The 19071-nt window shown below is 48.2% G+C and overlaps 1 protein-coding gene across 3 annotated transcripts in view; it reads right to left on the bottom strand.

Moving 5' to 3' along the window:
- Positions 1-8397: 8397 nt before the first annotated feature.
- Positions 8398-19071, bottom strand: part of Nipal3 (NIPA like domain containing 3) — a 40717-nt gene continuing 30043 nt past the window's right edge. For 2 of the 3 annotated variants that reach the window (XM_057783978.1, XM_057783980.1), the window contains 3 exons: positions 18440-18503; positions 16434-16528; positions 8398-12207 (listed from right to left, as the gene is read on the bottom strand). In XM_057783978.1, the coding sequence (XP_057639961.1) occupies positions 12008-12207; positions 16434-16528; positions 18440-18503 (359 nt within the window). In that variant the 3' untranslated portion in view covers positions 8398-12007. Of the gene's footprint in view, positions 12208-14777; positions 14810-16433; positions 16529-18439; positions 18504-19071 lie in introns of all 3 variants that reach the window. The other variant, XM_057783979.1, reaches the window with a different exon arrangement.

The following is a 19071-nucleotide window of genomic DNA, read 5'->3' as shown; positions in this document are numbered from 1 at the left end:
CTGAAGAGGAATGCCCAACTCCATCTCACCCCCTCCAAAAAAAAGAAAGAAAGAAAGGAAGGAAGGAAGGAAGGAAGGAAGGAAGGAAGAAAGAAAGAAAGAAAGAAAGAAAGAAAGAAAGAAAGAAAGGAAGAAAGAAAGAAAGGAGGGTAAGGAAATGGTTCTGTGAATAAAATGTCTATTGCCCAAGTATGAGGATTGCTGTTCAGATCCACTCGAGGGGGTGTGGCAATTGCTGTAACTCCAGCAGAAGACTGAGACAGAAGATCTCTGGAGCAAGCTGGCAGGCAGGATTAGGCAAGCTCTGGGTTCAACTGGGAGTCCCTGCCTTATGAATACAGTGGAAAGCGACTGAGGAAGACTTTGACGTCCCTGGGCTGTCCCAGAAACGTGCACAAATGTGCATGTACACCCATAGATAACATACAAGCAAACAAGCAAGCATGCGCACACACACACTTTCTAAAAAACTTTACTTAATTTTATTTTTTGTGTTTTTTGAGACAGGGCTTCTCCGTGTAACAGCCATGGCTGTCCTGGAACTCACTCTGTAGACCAGGCCTGCCTCTGTCTCCTGAGTGCCACCCGGCCACACTTTATTTATTTATTTATGAGACTTGTCCAAGAATTCTCTGGACATGTTTGCTCATTCATATTATCTCCGAATTGGAAGTGTCTCACATGCCCATCAGCTGAGTGGCTAATAAGAGCATTTTAAACATTCTTTGAACTGACTAACAGAACCAAGGCTTTTTTTTCTTTTCTTCTCTTATTTTCTGTGCCCCCCCCCACTTTCTCTTTTTTGTAAAGACAGAGTCTCTAGCCCAGGCAGGCTTTGAACCCTCCATGAAGCCGATGATGGCCTTGAACTTTTGATCCTCCTGCTTCCACCTCTCCACTACTGGGATTACATGTGTGTACTACCATAGCTGATTTACGATGTTCTGGGGATGGAACTCAGGGCTTCGTACATGCTAAGCAAACACTACCGAGGGAGCTACATCCCCAGCCCCCAGGTTAGTTTTTTGTTTTTTTTATCCAGTAAGGAATGAACAAAAAGCACCTGTCTTTATTACAAGGCATACTCTTTGCCTTTTGCTATTCTTCTTTTTTCTCTAGCCTGCCATGCGAACACAATGGCTGGAGTTGTGGCAGCCCTTATGGATCAGGAAGTAGCTCTGAAGATGGCAACTGCATGTGGCATGTTGGCTCTAGAAGATTAGGGGTCTAGCCGGGCGGTGGTGGCGCACGCCTTTAATCCCAGCACTTGGGAGGCAGAGGCAGGCGGATCTCTGTGAGTTCGAGACCAGCCTGGTCTACAAGAGCTAGTTCCAGGACAGGCTCCAAAACCACAGAGAAACCCTGTCTCGAAAAACCAAAAAAAAAAAAAAAAAAAAAAAAAAAAAAAGATTAGGGGTCTAATACAAGTTTTATAGGCGCAGGGCTAGTCTATGCAATGATGTGACCCCAGCTCCTATCACTGCATCTGGTGCTGGTGGAGAACAAGGGGTCCTGGGCTGTGGAAGAGAAGGGGAGGCAGGAACCATCCGCTGATGTTGGTGAGAGAGATGGGCTCCCAAGAGGTCACACTGAGACAGGAAGCTGAGAAACTGGGGACTGAACTCTATGGGTCAACACCACCCTCCCAACCCCCACCCCTTACCTCCAACTACCTACCTGTGTGCTGATTCTATCCAGGATCTACCATCCACTCTAGATGAAGCTCCTGAAATGAACCCATTTCCCTGGTAACGTATTCTGTATTGACTTCTGGTTGAATAAACCATTTCCCCATCAGGAGCCACAAAGTGACCCAGAGATTTAACATTTATTTATTTTGGTGTACCATACGTTTCATGTTTCGATTATGTTATATGAGCCATAGTAAATTCCTCGCCTACAAGTCAAAGTACTAAAAATCAAATTGACCCAATTTATTTGATCAACGTGTGCACATCCCATATGTGCAGCTGTGTGAGGAGCAGAGGTTAACTTTAACAAGTTGATTCCATACTGTGGGACCTGGGAATCGAACTCAGGCTGTCAGGCTTGTCGGCAACACATTGAATTTACATCACCTGCCCTGTTATCCAGTAGTTTCTTAAAGGCATCACTTTCAATGTTGGTGGGGAGATGAGTCCTGTAGAATTGGGATTATTTTAAATGTTTTCATTATAAAAATTGGATTTGGCGGGGCTGGAGAGATGGCTCAGTGGTTAAGAGCACTGGCTGCTCTTCTAGAGGTCGTGAGTTCAATTCCCAGCAACCACATGGTGGCTCACAACCATCTGTAATGAGATCTGGAGCCCTCTTCTGGTATGTGGGCATACATGGAGGCAGAATGTTGTATACATAATAAATAAATAAATCTTTAAAAAAAATTGGATTTGGCAGATGGGCATGGTGGTGCACGCCTTTAATCCCAGCACTCAAGAGGCAGAGGCAGGCAGATTCAGAGTTTGAGGTCAGCTTGGTCTACAGAGTGAGTTCCGGGACAGCCAGAGCAACAGAGAGAAACCCTGTCTTGAAAAAACAAACAAAAATTGAACTTGGCCTTTATAGATAATTTGAAAGCAAATGATACTAAGATAACTAGAATCAGCTACAACTCTTCGATATTTTGGTATATTTCCTTTTTATAATTAGGTTTGCTCTTGAGGTCATTCAATTTGGACCCTCCCATCTACCTGCTTAATGCCAGTAAGTATTTCCTTGCGTTTCAAAAATGATTTTAAAATGGTTTAAAATAATGATCTAAAACTTTACCCCGTGCAATTTCTTAGCTAATTGGTGAATCAAGGCTTCTTGCAAACTTTCTCTTGTACAATTAACCATTCAACAAATGCTTTGCACATTATTGCGTCCATGTTGGTTTCAAGTTCCAGAAGAAGGCAGTGGGCCAGAGAGCATGAACATGCACAGACTTAGGAAATGACAGCCCCACTGTGGAAGGCTTGCAGGGCCCACCCCTCCCACATCCTCCATGTGCGCCTCACCACATCCCTCATAGCACCGACTGAGGTATTGAAGAGGCTTTCCTGTGTGTGTTCTACAGGCAGAAAGCAAACAACAGCAGCAACATGGTGTCTGCATCACAGGGTTGGGTGACCCCGACTCTATCTGCTTCCCAGGGGAAATTGCCCAAGTTCATTATATTCTTTTACTGAGCTATTAGCATAGCTTGATTGACTATAACAATACACTGCATTTGCTGGAAACTTTCCCTCTGTGGCTTCCCTGTTGAAATCATTTTTTCTCTCCTCTCCTCTCCTCTCCTCTCCTCTCCTCTCCTCTCCTCTCCTCTCCTCTCCTCTCCTCTCCTCTCCTCTCCTCTCCTCTCCTCTCCTTCTCTCCTCCCCTCTCCTCCCTTCTTCTCCTTCCTTCCTTCCTTCCTTCCTTCCTTCCTTCCTTCCTTCCTTCCTTCCTTCCTTCCTTCCTTCCTTCCTGAGACAGAATTTCTCTGAGTAGCCCTGGCTGTTCTGGAACTCACTTTGTAGATCAGGCTGACCTTGAACTCAAAGATCTGCCTGCCTCTGCCTCCCGAGTGCTGGTATTAAAGGTATGTGCCCACCATCACCTGGCTGTGATGCTTATATTTTTAAAAAGATTTATTTTATTGTATGTGTATGCATCTTAGTCAATGTTCTTTTTGCTGGCAAGAGACATCATGATCATGGCAACTCTCATAAATGAAAACGTTTAGTTGGGGCTGGTTTACAGATTCAGAAGTTTAGTTCATTATCTTCATGGCAGGAAACATGGCAATACAAAGGCAGACATGGTGCTGGAGAGGGTAGCTGAGTGTTCAGCCGGCAACAGGAAGAGAGAGACACTGGGTCTGGCGTGAACTTCTGAAACCTCAAAGCCCACCCCTAGTGACACACTTCCTTCAACAAAGTCACACCTACTCCAACAAGGCCGTAGTTTCCAATAGTGTGACTCCCTGGTGACCAAGCATTCAAATCTATGAGCCTTTGGGAGGCATTTTTATTCAAACCACCACAGTACGTTACATTTTTTCTGTCAGCCTGCTGGCTGCACATGAATCTACTGATATTTATCATCTGCCACCCCAGAGCCCCTCAGTCAGTTCCCTGCCAGCCACTCAGACCTCAGCCTGGTGGGACTTCCGGTTCCACAGCCCCAGCTCTGCTGCGATCATGATATGTAGGTTTAAATTAAGTCTCTATTGTTCTGTTGATCAGAAAGACTCAGAAGACTCAATAAGACTCAAAGTCTGGGGTGAAAACATGCTAGCTCAGAGAGGCTAACTAGCAACTAGCTCACCTTGCTTTTTGGCTGGATATACTGCAAAGGACATGTCTCTTCTCTTGTCCAGAACTAAGAGGAAGCTCAAACTCCAGTCCCTGCCCCTTCCTTCCTTCCTTCATCTTCTCTATCCAGATTGCTGGCTTCTCTATGGCCAATTCCAGTTGGTGTAACTTTATTGGGCAGCCTTGGGAGTGTCAGAGCTTGACCAAAACCTCCCACAACAAAGTATGTGCACTTATCTGAGTATACATGTTCAACACGTGCATGCAGGTGACTGTGGAGGCCAGAAGAGGGCATCAAATACCCTAGAGCTGGAGTTACAGTTATGAGCTGTCATGTGGGTGCTCGAGAAATCCCTCTTTGGTCCTCTGCAAGAGCAACAAGTGCTCTTAACTGCTGAGCCATCTCTCCAGGTCTGGCAATCTCCATTTAAAAAAAAATTCCCCCTATCTTTTTCTTTCTTTTTTCTTTTTCACAGTCTCACTATATAGCCCAGGCTGGCCTTGAACTTGCAGTCCTCCCGCCAAGATTACGAGCCTGCATCATTACGTCCAGCTTTACTTTCTTGTTTGGTGATTTGTGATTTTTATGCTACTGCTCTTGTCCCTTTTCCATTTGACTTTGAATTTTTCTTGCACTTATTTGTTTCTGTGAGCATTTGCATCCTCTCTATCGGTGTAGGACAGAGGACAACTTGAAGGAGTCAGTTTTTTCCTTCTGTCCTGTGAGTACCAGGAATTGAACTGAGGTCACCGGGCTTAGTGGCAAGCACCCTTACCCACTGAGGCAACCTATTGGCATGTTAACACCCGAATTTTTGTTTTATGTTTCGTTGGAACTCACTGTGTCATTTAGACTGGCCTCAAACTCAAGGCAATCCTCCTGCCTCTGGCTCCAGAGTGCTGGAATTACAAGTGTGAATTGTCACAACTCACTCTTTAAATTATTTTTTCCAGTGACTTTAAAGAATCGTGCTGGCAAGATGGTTGAGCAGGTCAAGGTCCTTGCTACACAAGCCTGAGTGAGTTGGATCCCCAGAATCCATGTAAAAAGCTGGATGCTGTAGTGCCCATCTGTTGCCCAGAACTCTCTCAGTGAGATGGGCAGCAGAGACAGGAGAACCTACTTGGAGCAAGGGCGACCCAGTCACAGCAAGATGGCAGTCAAGAGCTGACTCCTGACCTCTACAGGTGCACTGTGTGCCATGGCAGGCACATGTGTGTGCATGCACACACAAATTAGGAAAGAACCTATTTCTCCTGGTGCTTCATATAAACACAACTATACATGAGTGTGTATGTATACATATATTTCCAAGTTGTTTATTCTCTTTCTTTTTTTCAGACAGGGTCTTGCTATATAGTTCTGGCTGGCCTCAAACTTATAGAGGTCCACCTGCCTTTCTCACCATACCTAGCCAGGTTGAAGCTTACATTTCGTTATCTGTTAATAGAAACTGTTTAGATATGTCTAGTTTTATTCTCTAGAAGGGAATGTCAGGGTATTCATATTTCTAGACACTTTCAGGAAAGTTTTTACAGCAAGGCATGACAGTACACTCCTGGCATCTCAGTGCTTAGGAGATGGAGGCAGGAGGATCAGAAGTTCAAGGTCATCCTTGGCTCCACACTGTGTTCACAGCCAACTTCAGATACATGGGACATTGTCCAAAAGCAAATAAACAGAAGACACGTGAACTGTTGTAATAGATTGCGTTGACTCGGAGGCTCAGACGGGTGGACCTGATCCTGTGTCATGTAGCTCCACATGTCAGGATGGAATTTTACCTGCTCTCTGTGATCCCAAACCCCTGAAAAAGATATATTTCTACCCAAGCCTCAAAATTGTCCAGGACTCTTTTTTTTTTTTTCCTGATACAGGGTTTCTCTGTGTAACAGCCCTAGTTGTCCTAGAACTAGCTCTGTAGACCAGGCTGATTTCGAACTCACAGAGATCTGCCTGCCTCTACCTCCCAAGTGCTGGGATTAAAAGTGTGTACCACCACCGCCCGGCCCAGGACTCTTTTTTAAAGATAAAAATTTAATAGTTACTGACCACCCACCTTTTAATTAAGACTTTTTTTTTCTAGAAACTTCCAGAAACAGTTAATAGAGTCTCAAAACCATCTGATACAGAAGGTACCATTATTATCTCTGTTAAAATGAGGAGACATCAGGATTTAAAATATATGAGATTTAGGGCCAGTGAGATTGCACATCAGATAAAAGTGCCTGCTGCCGAGCCTGATAATCTGAGTTTGAGCTCTGGAGCCCGTGTGGCAGAAGGAGAGAACTAACTCTTGCAGGTTGTCTGGCCCCCAAATGTGCTGTGGGGTGAAGGAGACCACATACATATGTGTTGAAAATATGAGATTTGCTCAGGATAAGCCAATAGGTAATGGCACCAGCAGGGATATTTATGTATTTATTTACCTGTTTATCTTGTTATTTGTTTTTGGTGCTGGGGATGGACTCCAGGGCATTGTGAATGCTCAGTCACTGAGCTGCACCCCAGCCCTAAAGACCTTTAAGTTTTTTTTTTTTTATTTTGTTTTTGTTTTTCAAGACAGGGTTTCTTTGAGTTAGCTCTACACACCAGGCTGGCCTTGAACTCACATGTGTGCAATGCCCTCACGGTCCAGAAGAGGGTGATGGATCATCTGAAATCAGAGTTACACATGATTATGAACTGATGTGTGGGTGCTCGGCACCCAACCCAGGTTCTCTGCAAGAGCAGTAAGTGTTCTTAACCGCTCAGCCTTCTCTCCAGCCACCACACCACAACGGGAACATTTTGATAGAATATGTTTAATAACTTTTTTGGCGGACAAGACTTCCCAGCTGGGCAGCAGGCAGGGCTGGTACTGGAAGGTTGGAAGGTTAGCACAGGGCATAACAGCCCAGCTGATTTCTCGTGCCTTTGTATTATGATCAGACAAGCTTAGGGGAGCTAAACAAGGACTCTGTGGTTTTGTTTCTTACGAGAGAGTAACCTGAGAGTGGAGGGCATTTCTAGAAAGCAACACTGAGACTTCTTTCTTGGGCTTCCTGGGGAAGGCAGGGCACTATTCTCAGGGCCACTCTGTTGTGGAGCATTACTTTGTGTAAAGGCATGTTACATTCATTTCTGAGCTTCTGTTAATGATGCAAAGATGTGTTATATTTGTTTGATTTAAATAAAATTAACTTGGGGTCAGGAGATTGAGTCAGCAACTAGCAGACAGGAAGTGGTAGGGAGGCTACACAGAGAAAGCCTGTCTTGAAAAACTAAAAACAAAACCAAAACACAAACCAAAACCCAGAAAAAAACCAAACCAAATCAAACAAACAAAAAAACCAAAAACAACAACAAAACACACAAACAAATAACCCCACAAAACCAACAGCAGAACTCAGGCTGATGTGCCAGATGTAATTTTTGTCTAAATAAAGCTGAGTTTTATTCTATAGCAAAACGAATGATGATGGTGACGATGCTGAAGATGGTGATGATGATGATGGTGATGCTGCTGCTGATGATGAAAGAGAATGGGACTTGGGAATTGTGGTGATCTGACAGAAATGTCCCCATAGGCCCAGATGTTTGAACACCTAGTCCCCAGTTGGGTGCTGTTTGGAGAGGTTCTGGAACCTTTAGGAGGTGGAGGCTTCCTGGAGGAAGGACTTTATCCCTTTGCCCACTTCCGGTTTTGTCTCTCTGCTTCCTGATGTGATGACTCAGCTTCCTGTTTCTGCTGCCATGCCTCCCCACCATGATGGATTCCTACCCTCTGGAACCATACGTTGTTTTTGGCCACAGTGTTTTAGCACAGTAACAGAAAGGGGTGTGCCTCTGTGGTAGAACATTCGGGGCTAATGAGATGGTGGGTAAGGGCACCTGCTGCTAAGTCTGTCAACCCAAGCTTGATGCCAGGCACCCACATACATGTCCTCTGGACATGTGGGGCACACACACATACACACACATTCACACATACACACAATATAAAACCTTAGTTCCTCAGTCACACTAGCCATGTTTAGAGTGCTCGGTAACCATGTGTGGATGGCTAGGCAGAACTGACATGGAACATTCTACTAGGCAGCTGCTGAAGTATTAGCTGAACACAAGACTCAAGCTCTAAGGTACTGCTTGGAATTTTAATTAAATACCCTTTATAATGTTATCTGCACACAGTACACACATTCTTTGTGAACTAACACATGCTGTATTAGTTTTGATGTTAACAAAATATAAGCATCTACAGACTATATTCTAGAGTAACTTCATTTACATGGCGCCTTCAGTATCAATTAGGGTTGGGTCACATTTGAAATTTGCAAGACTGCAGGGGTGGGCAGGGCCCAGTCCTTCTCTGATGGCCATTAGCACAGTACCCTCAAGTTGGCTGGGTCCACCAGAAAGGCTCTCCCTGCACCCAGCACTCAGTTGCACATTGATGCCCCAAGCCCCGTGCTGAAAGTGAGGGTGTCATCAGGCCGCAGTGTGGGGCCAGGGCTCCCCTCTTCTCAAGTAGCAGTCCACACGAACATTTATTCTAATGTCTATTCAGGGACCCAGAACCCCAGCCTGAAGAACAGAGAGCCAGAGTGGGGGTGGGAGAGGAAGACAAGAGAACAAACCAAGTTGAGCCCACAGTTGGTGACTGTTGGAGGTGCCTCAGGGCTGGGAAGAGGCAGCGGTGTGACATTTAATGTTTCCAGTAGAGCTGGACAAGGTAGTACTCAGCCATAATCCCAGCACTCCCGAGGCTGAGGCAGGAGGACTGAGAGTTTAAGACCAGCCTGGGCTACATATTGAATGCCTATCTTCAGGGTGAGGGTGGGAAAGAATGGGAGTGGATAGGTGCTGTTAGAGCCAAGAGTGAAACCAGTCAGGGCTGTGGGTAGGAAGTGGGCAGCCCTGTAGTCAGCTGACTATCTGATGACACCTGGGGGCAAAGCAAGGCTTCTAGGGCAGGGTGGGAACTCTGGAAACAGGTCTCCCACGGCCCTGCCCCATCTCCACTCTGGAGCTCAAAGGCCTTTCTGCTCAGCTCTCATGGTTAAACTTGTAAGATGGTGGCTACCGTCCCCAGCCTAGAAGCCATCGCGTTCCTGGGTGGCACTGCCCACCTCTTATGCATTTGCCTGCAGTTCCAGTGTACCTGTATTTCAGGTTGGCCAGGGCTAAACAGCCCACAGAAGAGGGAAGGGAGGGGCAGAGGGAGGCTGGACACACATGCCATGCCCAAATGATGGGTGCCCACCTGGGTTTGCCATGCTCACCTCCCTGCTCACCTGCTTCCCGATCCCTGTCAGCTTCAGACCTCCTTCCCCCTACGCACCCCAGAACAGGCACTATCAGAATAGAAACAAGATCTGATTTTAATTCTGTTCCTAGAGACCTGGGGCCTGACCCTGAGGGTAACTCACTACTCCATCTCCTGCCCCTGCCTCCCCCCAATCCCACCCCAGAACAGGGTTTCCTTTCCAGTAGGTGCTGGCCCTGCTACCCTCTTCCTCAGAGTCTTCAGTGGCTCCTGCACTCTCTAGAATACATGCCTCTGACAGCTAGCCAAGCCTCTCTAGGAGTCTGCCTTCACCGCTCATCTTGTTTTGAGACAGGGTCTCACAGGCTAGCTCAGGTTAGCCTAGAACGTGTGGCAAATCCTCCTGGAGGAAAGAAAATGCCTCCCAAGTGCCGGGACCACCAGCGTGAAGCCATCCACGACCTCCATTGCTCGTCTTCTTTCTTCTTTTGGGTTTTTTGAAACAGGGTTTCTCTCTGTAGCCCTGGCTGTCCTGGAACTCACTCTGTAGACCAGGCTGACCTCAAACTTAGAGATCTGCCTGCCTCTGCCTCCCGAGTGCTGGCATTAAAGGCATGCAGCACCACGCCGGGCCTCACTGCTTGTCTTTTGAGGCTCTTTGACAACCCTGGCTCCAATCTCTGACTTTGCAAAGCTGCCCCTTCCCTTGAGAGCTCTCTACTCTTAGCTACACTTGCCAGCACCCATGAATGCATGAAAATCACCTCCACTTCTGAACACCCTCTGAGTTCTGGGACCAGCCTCACGAAGGCCTCTGTGACTCTATCCTTCTCTGCGGGACAACCTGCCCCAGAAGGCAGAGTTCCGTGTGTGTAGTTCTGTGGGCTTAACACATGGTAAAAAGCCCTCCAGTGTGGCTGAGCCACAGAGCCTTTGCTCTGCTGCCGTCTCTACCTCAGGCATGTAAGCCACAATACAGACGTGGTCAAGAGGAAATACAGACGTGGTTATGGACTCTGTGCCAGATGGCATCATTCTGTTTGGGTGTGAAGAGCTGTGGCGAGGATGGCTTATCAACACTGACCTATTAACACTGTCACCTTAGAGCAGGGTTTACTGGGTAGAGACTGCCCTAGGTCCTCTGGGGCCATCCAGCTTGCCTGCAGAACCCAGAGAGGGTAAGAAAACGGGAGGTGTGAACCTTCTGGCAGGGTTGTGTAGACACCCTCTGGATTTAGTGGCCCATGAGGAGGTTTCTGAGGGAGTATGCTTTCTGGGTTCTGGGATTCAAGATCTCCTGTGATGCCCACTAATAATGCAGACTCTTGGGTCCCACTCCAGGCCCCCTGAGTCAGGTCACTAGAGCTGGAGTGAGAAACAGGCATTTTAAACAAACCCCTATGGGATTCTGATGCCCTTAAAAGCCTGCAAGCCTCTGCCCAGCACTCTCAAATGTGCACATCGGTCCGGGAATGGGGGTAGGGGTGGGGAGCTAACCATGATATAGACAAGAAGAAAGCTGCAGACCTGTGTGTGAGAAACGCCTGCTCAGCCTGGACCCAGCTCAGGGCCGGAGACCCAGGTGCTCCAATGATGGGAAACAGGAGGTGAAGCTTAGCTAGTTAGTGGTCTAAAAGGAACGGAAGGGGAGGGGAGGAGATGGAAATAGATCTGTGTGAGGGCTCCGGACTCTTCCCAGGAACCAGGTGTGCCAGAGAAAGAGTAGTCTGTCCTACTGGGGCCTCGGCACATCCCGGGAAGCCGGCAGGAAAGTCACCAGGCCAGAAGTCACCAGGAACCTCTCTCACCAGTTTGAAGCAGAGAGGGTTGAAAGCCCCCCCACCCTTGCCTCACTCCTGTCCCCCTCACCCTCTGTTCTCTCTACTTCTTTGGAGGGAGGAAACAATGAAATAATCTTCACAGGACTTGAACCAAGCCGGTTTTCAGAGCAGGCCCAGCAGGAATTCACCAGCAGGTCTTCACAGAAGGAAGGCCCATGCACACCACCAAGGTGCAGACGACAGCTTGTTCCACTCAGGGCTGGCCCTGCTGGGCTCAGCAAAAGGGACACCAATATAGTCACAGACTCATGAGTGCGCCAGGTACAGCTGAGGCATGCGGGTTGGGTAAAGGAAGGACTGACTGTGGAGGTCTCCAGCCTTTCACTGGATGTATAAAGAGGGGGCTGACTCTGTCTTGCCTTCGCTCTAGGGAAGGTGTGGTAGGCTGCAACCACTACCTAAGCTCACTCAACCCCCACTGGGCTAACCTGCCACACAGCCCACCTGGCATGCTCCCCAACTACTTGAAATGTCTTCCAAGGCCAAGGACATTGAATGGCTTCTCTGTCAGAGACAAGGGCCTCCCAAGATCATCTTACAGAGTTCTCGGTTTAAAACCAGGATACTTGAAAGGCAGGTTGGACAAAAGGGTAGAACCATGGGGGGCGGGGCTGTGGGCAGTTATGCCCCCAAGGGAGGCAGATCACTCCTTGTTGGTGTGCTCCAGGACACGGTAGGGAACCCCAGGGGTGCTTTTGGAGCTGTGCTCCTCCTGCATGACGGGCAGTGTGGCCGGGGTGTAGATCTCAGAAATGCTGTCATTGTTTTCCAAGGCCCCGTAGGAGAAAGAAGCTTTGAGGTCGGGCTGGACCGTTGTTCCCTTTGCATGCATGTCCGGCATACCTGTAATGACATCCGTGGCCCCAGTCATCACGCAGGAAGGGAGGCTGAACTTTCCACGCTCCCCCCACAGAACCCCCCCAGAGCTCAGGAGTTGATCAAGCGCAGTCCTGATTTCCCAGACGCTTTAGAGTTAAGAGGAAATGCTCCTGTTTACACAGCAGGAAGGAAGGTGTTGGCGTCCTAAGTGGCAGGTGGACAGGACAGGACACCGTGCCCTGGACGTGGTAGATGCCACTTTGCTATTGAATCAACTCAGGGATCCAGGAAGCTTACTTAGCATTGAGGAAATAGGGCGACTTTTGCACCCTGGAGACCCAGCAATGAGAGTAGCATTGTGATGACTGGAGGGAGTGTTTGACCTTTGACCTGATATTCCATATCTCTGGGTAGGGCGAGGTATGATTTCTATTACATTTATGGGAAACAAAGACCCAGTGTTGTTGTTGTCGTGTCATTACTGTTTTGAGAGACAGGGTCTTTCTTTATAACCCTGGCTGACCTGGAATGTTCTAAGCACATCACATTGAATTAACTGCCTCTGCCTCCCAGATGCTACGGTTAGAGGCCTGTACCTCCAATGCCTGGCTTAAAGAATGTAATCTTCAATTCCTGTGACCTTTTCCTACAATCCCTCCAGGAGATCACGTGGGGGCCAGCGAAAGGATGGGAACAGCTGCTCTCTCACTGCCTGGCACACCCTCCGCACTGGGCTAACACTACACGGCTGGAGACCAACGCCAGCAGTAATGCCTGTGGCTGAGGTGTGCTGGCTGGGACCCAGCCTGGGAGCCTGAAGCTTTAACATCGGCTAGATAAGACCTCTAGCCTCCACGTGATGCAAACACAATGGATGGTTGTCTCGAGGACCAGTTTAAGAGTCTGTGCTCTGTGCTTGGACTGCGGCTCCATCAGCAGAGGGCATGCCTGCTTGCCCAGCACACACAAAGCTTTGGTTTGGATCCCAGGCAGTACATAAAATCAGGCACGATGGCACACCCCTGTAATCCTAGCATCCAGGAGGCAGAAGCAGGAGGTTCAGAAGTTCAAAGTAATCCTCTGTCATACAGAGTCCACAGCCAACCTGGGCTACACAGGACCCCGTCTTTAAAAAAATAAGCTTGTGTTTTGGAGCTCATGGGCATAGCAGGGCAGGTGAAGGTGTCTACTACTCAGGGGAGAGTTAGTTTATGGAGCACTGCATAGCTTTGAATTTTGTCAGTGCCTCCAGCCCTATGCCACCAGTCCACAAGAGTGTGATGGGTATGGGTTTGCATCGTAGAACATGGAGTCTTAGGGGTATCTACTAGGGGGTCTTAGGTTTGGGTTGGGGGACCTGAGGAGGGCTCAGGTTTTGACACTGTTAGGAAATGGGATACTTCTGTCCTTGGAGACCTGATTGATTTTCTTTTAGAAGACTGGACAAGGCTCAGGCTGTGGTATAAATCCGCATTAACTAGTGCGCAAGCCAGACTAGGAACAGCACCTCTGCTTTCTGTTGTTTGGACAGTGGCCATACTTGGTCTATGTGCAGACACAGTAACAGGGTGTTCCTGTCCATGTAGACACCCAGCCAGACGAGCATGGCTCAACTGCTGAGGCTCTGAGGAGTGATTTCTAGTGGGCCAAGGACCACAGAGCCCGTGGAGGCTCCCTTGATCCTGACAGCCAGGGCTGCTGTTCTCTTTATCCAACTAAGAAAGTCCCTCCAACTGTGATGTATCCTGAAGGCCTGGAATCTAAAGACACCAAACCAGACAGTCAAAGGCCAGATTCCATGACCACAGAAAGCAAGTAACCGGAGAAGTGGCTCTGTTGATGACCACGCGAGTCATGTGCTAAAATCCTGGATGTGTGTGTGTGTGCATGTGGAGGCTGGAGGTTGATGCTGAGTGTCTTCCTTTATCATTCTCTGCTTTAGATTGTCTTGAGCCAGGGTCTTTCACTGACCCTTGAGCGCACTGATTAGTTATACTACCCCCGCCGGCACTAGGACTCCAGACACGTGCTGCTGGGCCAGGTCCAGATGTGGGTGCTGGGGATCCATCCATGGGGCCGCACACTTGCAGAGTAAGCATTTATGCACCGAGCCATCTACCCAACCCCAAAACTTTAAAGTTTTTAAAGAAAAATGGAAGCAAAAGCAAAACTAGTCAGGCATCTACCACATCCCCGGCACTGTGCCCACAGCCTTGACACATGCACCCCGTAACCCAGAGATAAGAGTGAGGATGAGAGGCCTCGACACGTCTTATGGGAGGAAGGTGGCAGAGTTTGAATCTGAATCCGGTCATGTGAACTCTATGTGTCCAGTAGGATTGTCTCAACTGCAATAGGACAAGGTCTTCGATCTTCAGTGCCTCATTTCCTACTGAGGTCATGAGGTACAAGAGCCACACCCACAAACTGGTCATAGAATCCTGGCTTCTAGGACCAGCCGACGTCACCCCCTACTTCCCATCAGAGAAGTGTACGTATGCACACAGGGACACGTGTATGGACAGACACACAGTTTATAAACGCACAGACACACGGGGACATACACATACTCGCACACAGAGTTGACACCTCACCTATCTGGGATTCAGCTATCCAGCGCCCTCATCTATCCGGAACACAGCCGAGAGACAAGGAAGTAAGCAGAAGAGGCATCTGAGCAGCCAGGTTCGACGTTAACACAGTCCACGCACTGATAGCCCGAGCCCTGAACTGCCAGGAGAAACCTCAGGGCCCCACTCAGCCACTCTGCGTTTATCCACACATGGCTGAGCTGGGCCAAATGAAAATGCTGACATGGGGTTCTCTACTTCTACTCAGGCAGGCTGGCCACAGCAAGCAGGGCAGATGGCAGCTTAGCAGAGCAAGATAAAACAAACAAACAAACAAACCAGTAAGCGGGTGCGGCTGGGGCCACTCGACACAGGAGCACATCAATCAGTCCTGAGAACACACTTGGGTCAAGGCTTCAAAACCTAAAAGTTGAGTCATGCTGCTATGTAGCCCAGGTTGGTCTTGAACTCATGATCCTCCTGCCTCAGCCTCCCAAATGCTGGGATTATAGGTGCATGCCGTTACGAGTGTTTAAGAACTGCTCTCGATGTGGCTGACATATGTGTTCATACTTTATAGATTCTGTGACTGGAGGATGCGTGACTATGTTGTGGAAAAGTAGAAGAAAATGCAGTCATGGCCTGGTGCCCAGCCTACCTGGCATATTGCGCCTCTATGTAAGAAGCATGGCATAGCATGCTCCTGAAGTCAAAAGACTGAATTCTGAAGTAGCGTGAGTAGCCGGTAGCTGGCCGGGGAATGAGTCTGAACAACTTCTTTAATGAGCTTTTTCTGTGTAGAGACCCTGGTGGTGTGGGTGCTCACTGTCCAGTCCGAGATTATGTGTTAAGCAATCATAGCAGTCTTCCACTGTATAAGTTGTAAACACACACTAAAGCAGATGCTGTTCCCTGAAACCATCTCTAGAGTGGTTTAGCTCTGTGCCCTTTACGGACCCACGGGCACTGCTGTCTTGTCAGGGGATGCCCAGTAACGGCAGCAGAGGTCATGTTAGTGATCATTAGTAGCCTGGAGAATTTATATCAGCTAACTTATCCCAGGCTAATCCAGTCTTATCTGTCCCACTCAGTTTTCCCAGCTCACCACAATCCCCACACCTCCCTATCACCTGTGTGTGGCCGACTGCTAAGTGGTTCTAGCCATGGCTAAACACCATTTGAGCTTGGGTTCCCAGTGTGAGCCCTCAATTCCCTGGAAAGTACGGTGGGGCAGGATCGAGGTTATAGTGATGGATTCGTTCATCTTAATTTTCTTTCTCACTGACCTCTCTCTCTCTCTCTCTCTCTCCCTCTCTTGCTCTCTCTTTGTCTGTCTCTCTTTCTCTCTCTCTCTGTTTGCAGGCTCAGGGCCTGGTGCTGCTGATTGGAGCAACACTTGATGTAAGTCGGGGTTTTCTTTCCAAGACCCTGTGACAGACCTGGGAACTGGCAAGGGGTTCTCAAGGCCAACTGAGGCGCCTCAGCCATCAGCTCCTCATTTGAAAGAAGAGCTTGAAAGCGATACAAACCAACAAAAAACAGGGCTAGAACTCACACCACAGCACACCTGTCCTGCACTGCGCTTCCTACACCAAGTAGCAGTCACTCTATGTCACCCTACAAGAGCAGCCAGCGGGCACGGGGGGGGGGGGGGCAGGAGGGGGGAGGAGGCTTCGTTACCTGGCATGGCGTCCATGGAAATATAGGGCTCGAATGGAATGGCCTTCTTCTTGTTTCGCGTGATTAAGAACACACCCAGGAAGGCAATGAGGCACCTGAAGACCGGGGAGGAAGAGGAGAAGTGAGACCAGGAGCAACCACGAGGAGGGGACTTGAGGGCAAGTGGCTAAGGGCCACCTAAAGAGAGCGGAGACCACAGGGCCTGCAACCAGCAAGAGACACTGTGCATGATAACACTTTGGGGGCGGTACAGGGAACAGGGGCCACACATCCAGAGTCCACAAACTGGATTCTATAGTGATATTTTATTTATGCTTTAATAAATAAAGTTTGCCTAAAGATCAGAAGGGCAAAGCTAAGCCACTAGATAGAGATCAGCAGTGGTGGCACACACCTTTATTCCCAGGATTTGGGAGACAGAGGCAGAGGGATCTCTGTGAGTTCAAGGCCACCCTGGGCTACACAAGATCAATGCAGAAACAAATCCAGGCCGTGGTGCTTCACACCTTGAATCCCAGCAACAGAGGGAATATAAAATGGGAGGAGACAGAGGCTTAGTCCGCTTAGTCTGCAGTGGCCCAGCCTTGGTAGAGGTAACCCTCTCTAGTGGCTTGGCTGCTTTGCTTTTCTGGTTTTCGGTTGAGCTCTAATATCTGTCTCTGGAATTTTATTATTTGCGCTACAGGATTCAGAGTTGTCTAGAGTCTTCTGGGGAAATTTGTAGCGTGTGGCTCATCCACTTTCCTATAGTCAGTGTTCTCAAAAGCATGCCCTTTAAAAAACTGTATTTTTTTTAAACTAAAAAATTTGCATTTTATTTTATTTTATGGTTTTTCAAGACAGCCTTGGCTATCCTGGAACTTGCTCTGTAGATGAGGTTGGCCTCAAACTTGCCTGTCTCCCTAGGGCTGGGGTACTAGGATTAAAGGCATGTGTCACTACCACCCAGCTCTAAAAAATTTCTTTATGATTTGAATACAGTTGGTATAAAAGTCTTCCAAAACGACAATGAATATACTGGAAAGTCCCTATGTCTCCTCTCTTTCTTTCTTGCACACACACGTACACACACACACACACACACACACACACACACACGAGTACATTGCTCTGGCTGGCCTGGAACTTGCTATGTAGAACAGGGTGACCTGAACTCACCGATTTACCTGTTTCTGCTCCACCCGCCACCCCAGAGCTGGGATTAAGGGTGTGCGCCATCCCACTCGGTTTTTCTTTTCTCTCAGTGTATGGAAAGAAGCAGTTCCTCAAAATCAAGGTGCAGTTTACAGGCAGTGATGCAGAAATCCCAAGAAGAAAGATGGACAGTCTCTATTCACCTGTGTGTATGTTCACCTACCAGGTCAAGTTAGAAAGACTTCTATCCCCCTAGAGCAGTGGTTCTCAAACTTTGTGGTGACCTCCTTCCAACCATAAAGTTATTTTCATTGCTACTTCATACTGTAATGTCGCTAGTATCATGACTAATAATGTAACTATATGGTATGCTGGAGATCTGATCTGTGACCCTGTGAAAGGGGCATTCAACCCCCATAGGGGTTGTGACCCACAGGTTGAGAACCACTGCTCTAGACGATTCTAAGCAGCTGTGGGTAACCCTGAACTGATCCTCCAGCCTCTATCTTCTGAGCACTGGGATAAGAAGTCAGTGTCACACAGGTTTCATTCATTGCTGGGAATGGAACCTAGGGTTTTAAGCATGCTAGACAGGAACTGAACCAAATAAGCCCCAGCCCAGCTTCCCGGAAGGACCTTGGTGCCTTTTCTCTTCATGCCCCACCATGCCCAGAGTCTCTACCACCTGACTTCTCTCCCTACAAGTTACATTTACCAGAAATGACAAGAGGAGAGAAGGCTGCAGGCCTTTGGGGGAGCCAGCTGCTCACTTTTGGAGCCAGCACCCTCCGGCTAGCAACTCTCTCCACTCCAGGACCACGGCTGAAGCAATGGGTCAGGGGCAAGTCCTGGCTAGACAGAGTGGGACTTACCCCAGGGCAAACATGCAGACATGCAGCGCTTCCTCCCCGAGGAAGTCCAGGTAGAAGATTGCACCTGTGGCAGCAAGGGAGAGAAGAGATCCGATCATTTCCAGACCTGCTTGGAGGTGACTGTCTTAGGAGGCTCTTTATATCTCCATATTCAAACAAACAAACTTTTGAGATAATATTCAGCTGTCCCAAATAGCAAAGTTCCCTATACACTTCCTCTAATCTCATCCCTATCATTAGCCACAGGTCACGATAATTGATAATTTCCTGCCTCAGCTTTCCAAGTGCTAGAATTACAGGCTCTAGCCACCATGCCCAGTTTGTTTGTTTGTTCCTTCATCTCCTCCTGCCCCCACCCCTTTTTTTTTTTTTTTTTTTTTTTTTTTTTTGACAGAGTCTCCTTACATAGTCAAGGATGACTTTGAACTTCTCATTCTCCTTCTTCTACCTCCCAAGTGCTGGGTGACAGGTAAGGTGTGCATAGCCAGACCCGGTTATTGCAGCATGAAGGATGGAACCAGGGTTCTGTTCACACTAGGTCAGCACTCTACCAATGGAACCACATCCTAGCCCCGACGACCTACACTGTTGGAGAAGCCCTGCCCAGGACCCACAACAGGAGGAACGGGATG

Source organism: Chionomys nivalis, chromosome 11 (assembly GCF_950005125.1).
Source record: "Chionomys nivalis chromosome 11, mChiNiv1.1, whole genome shotgun sequence".
NCBI classification, from domain to species: domain Eukaryota; kingdom Metazoa; phylum Chordata; class Mammalia; order Rodentia; family Cricetidae; genus Chionomys; species Chionomys nivalis.
Note: the sequence above shows the minus strand (reverse complement) of the source record. Positions and strands in the feature narration are given on the sequence as shown.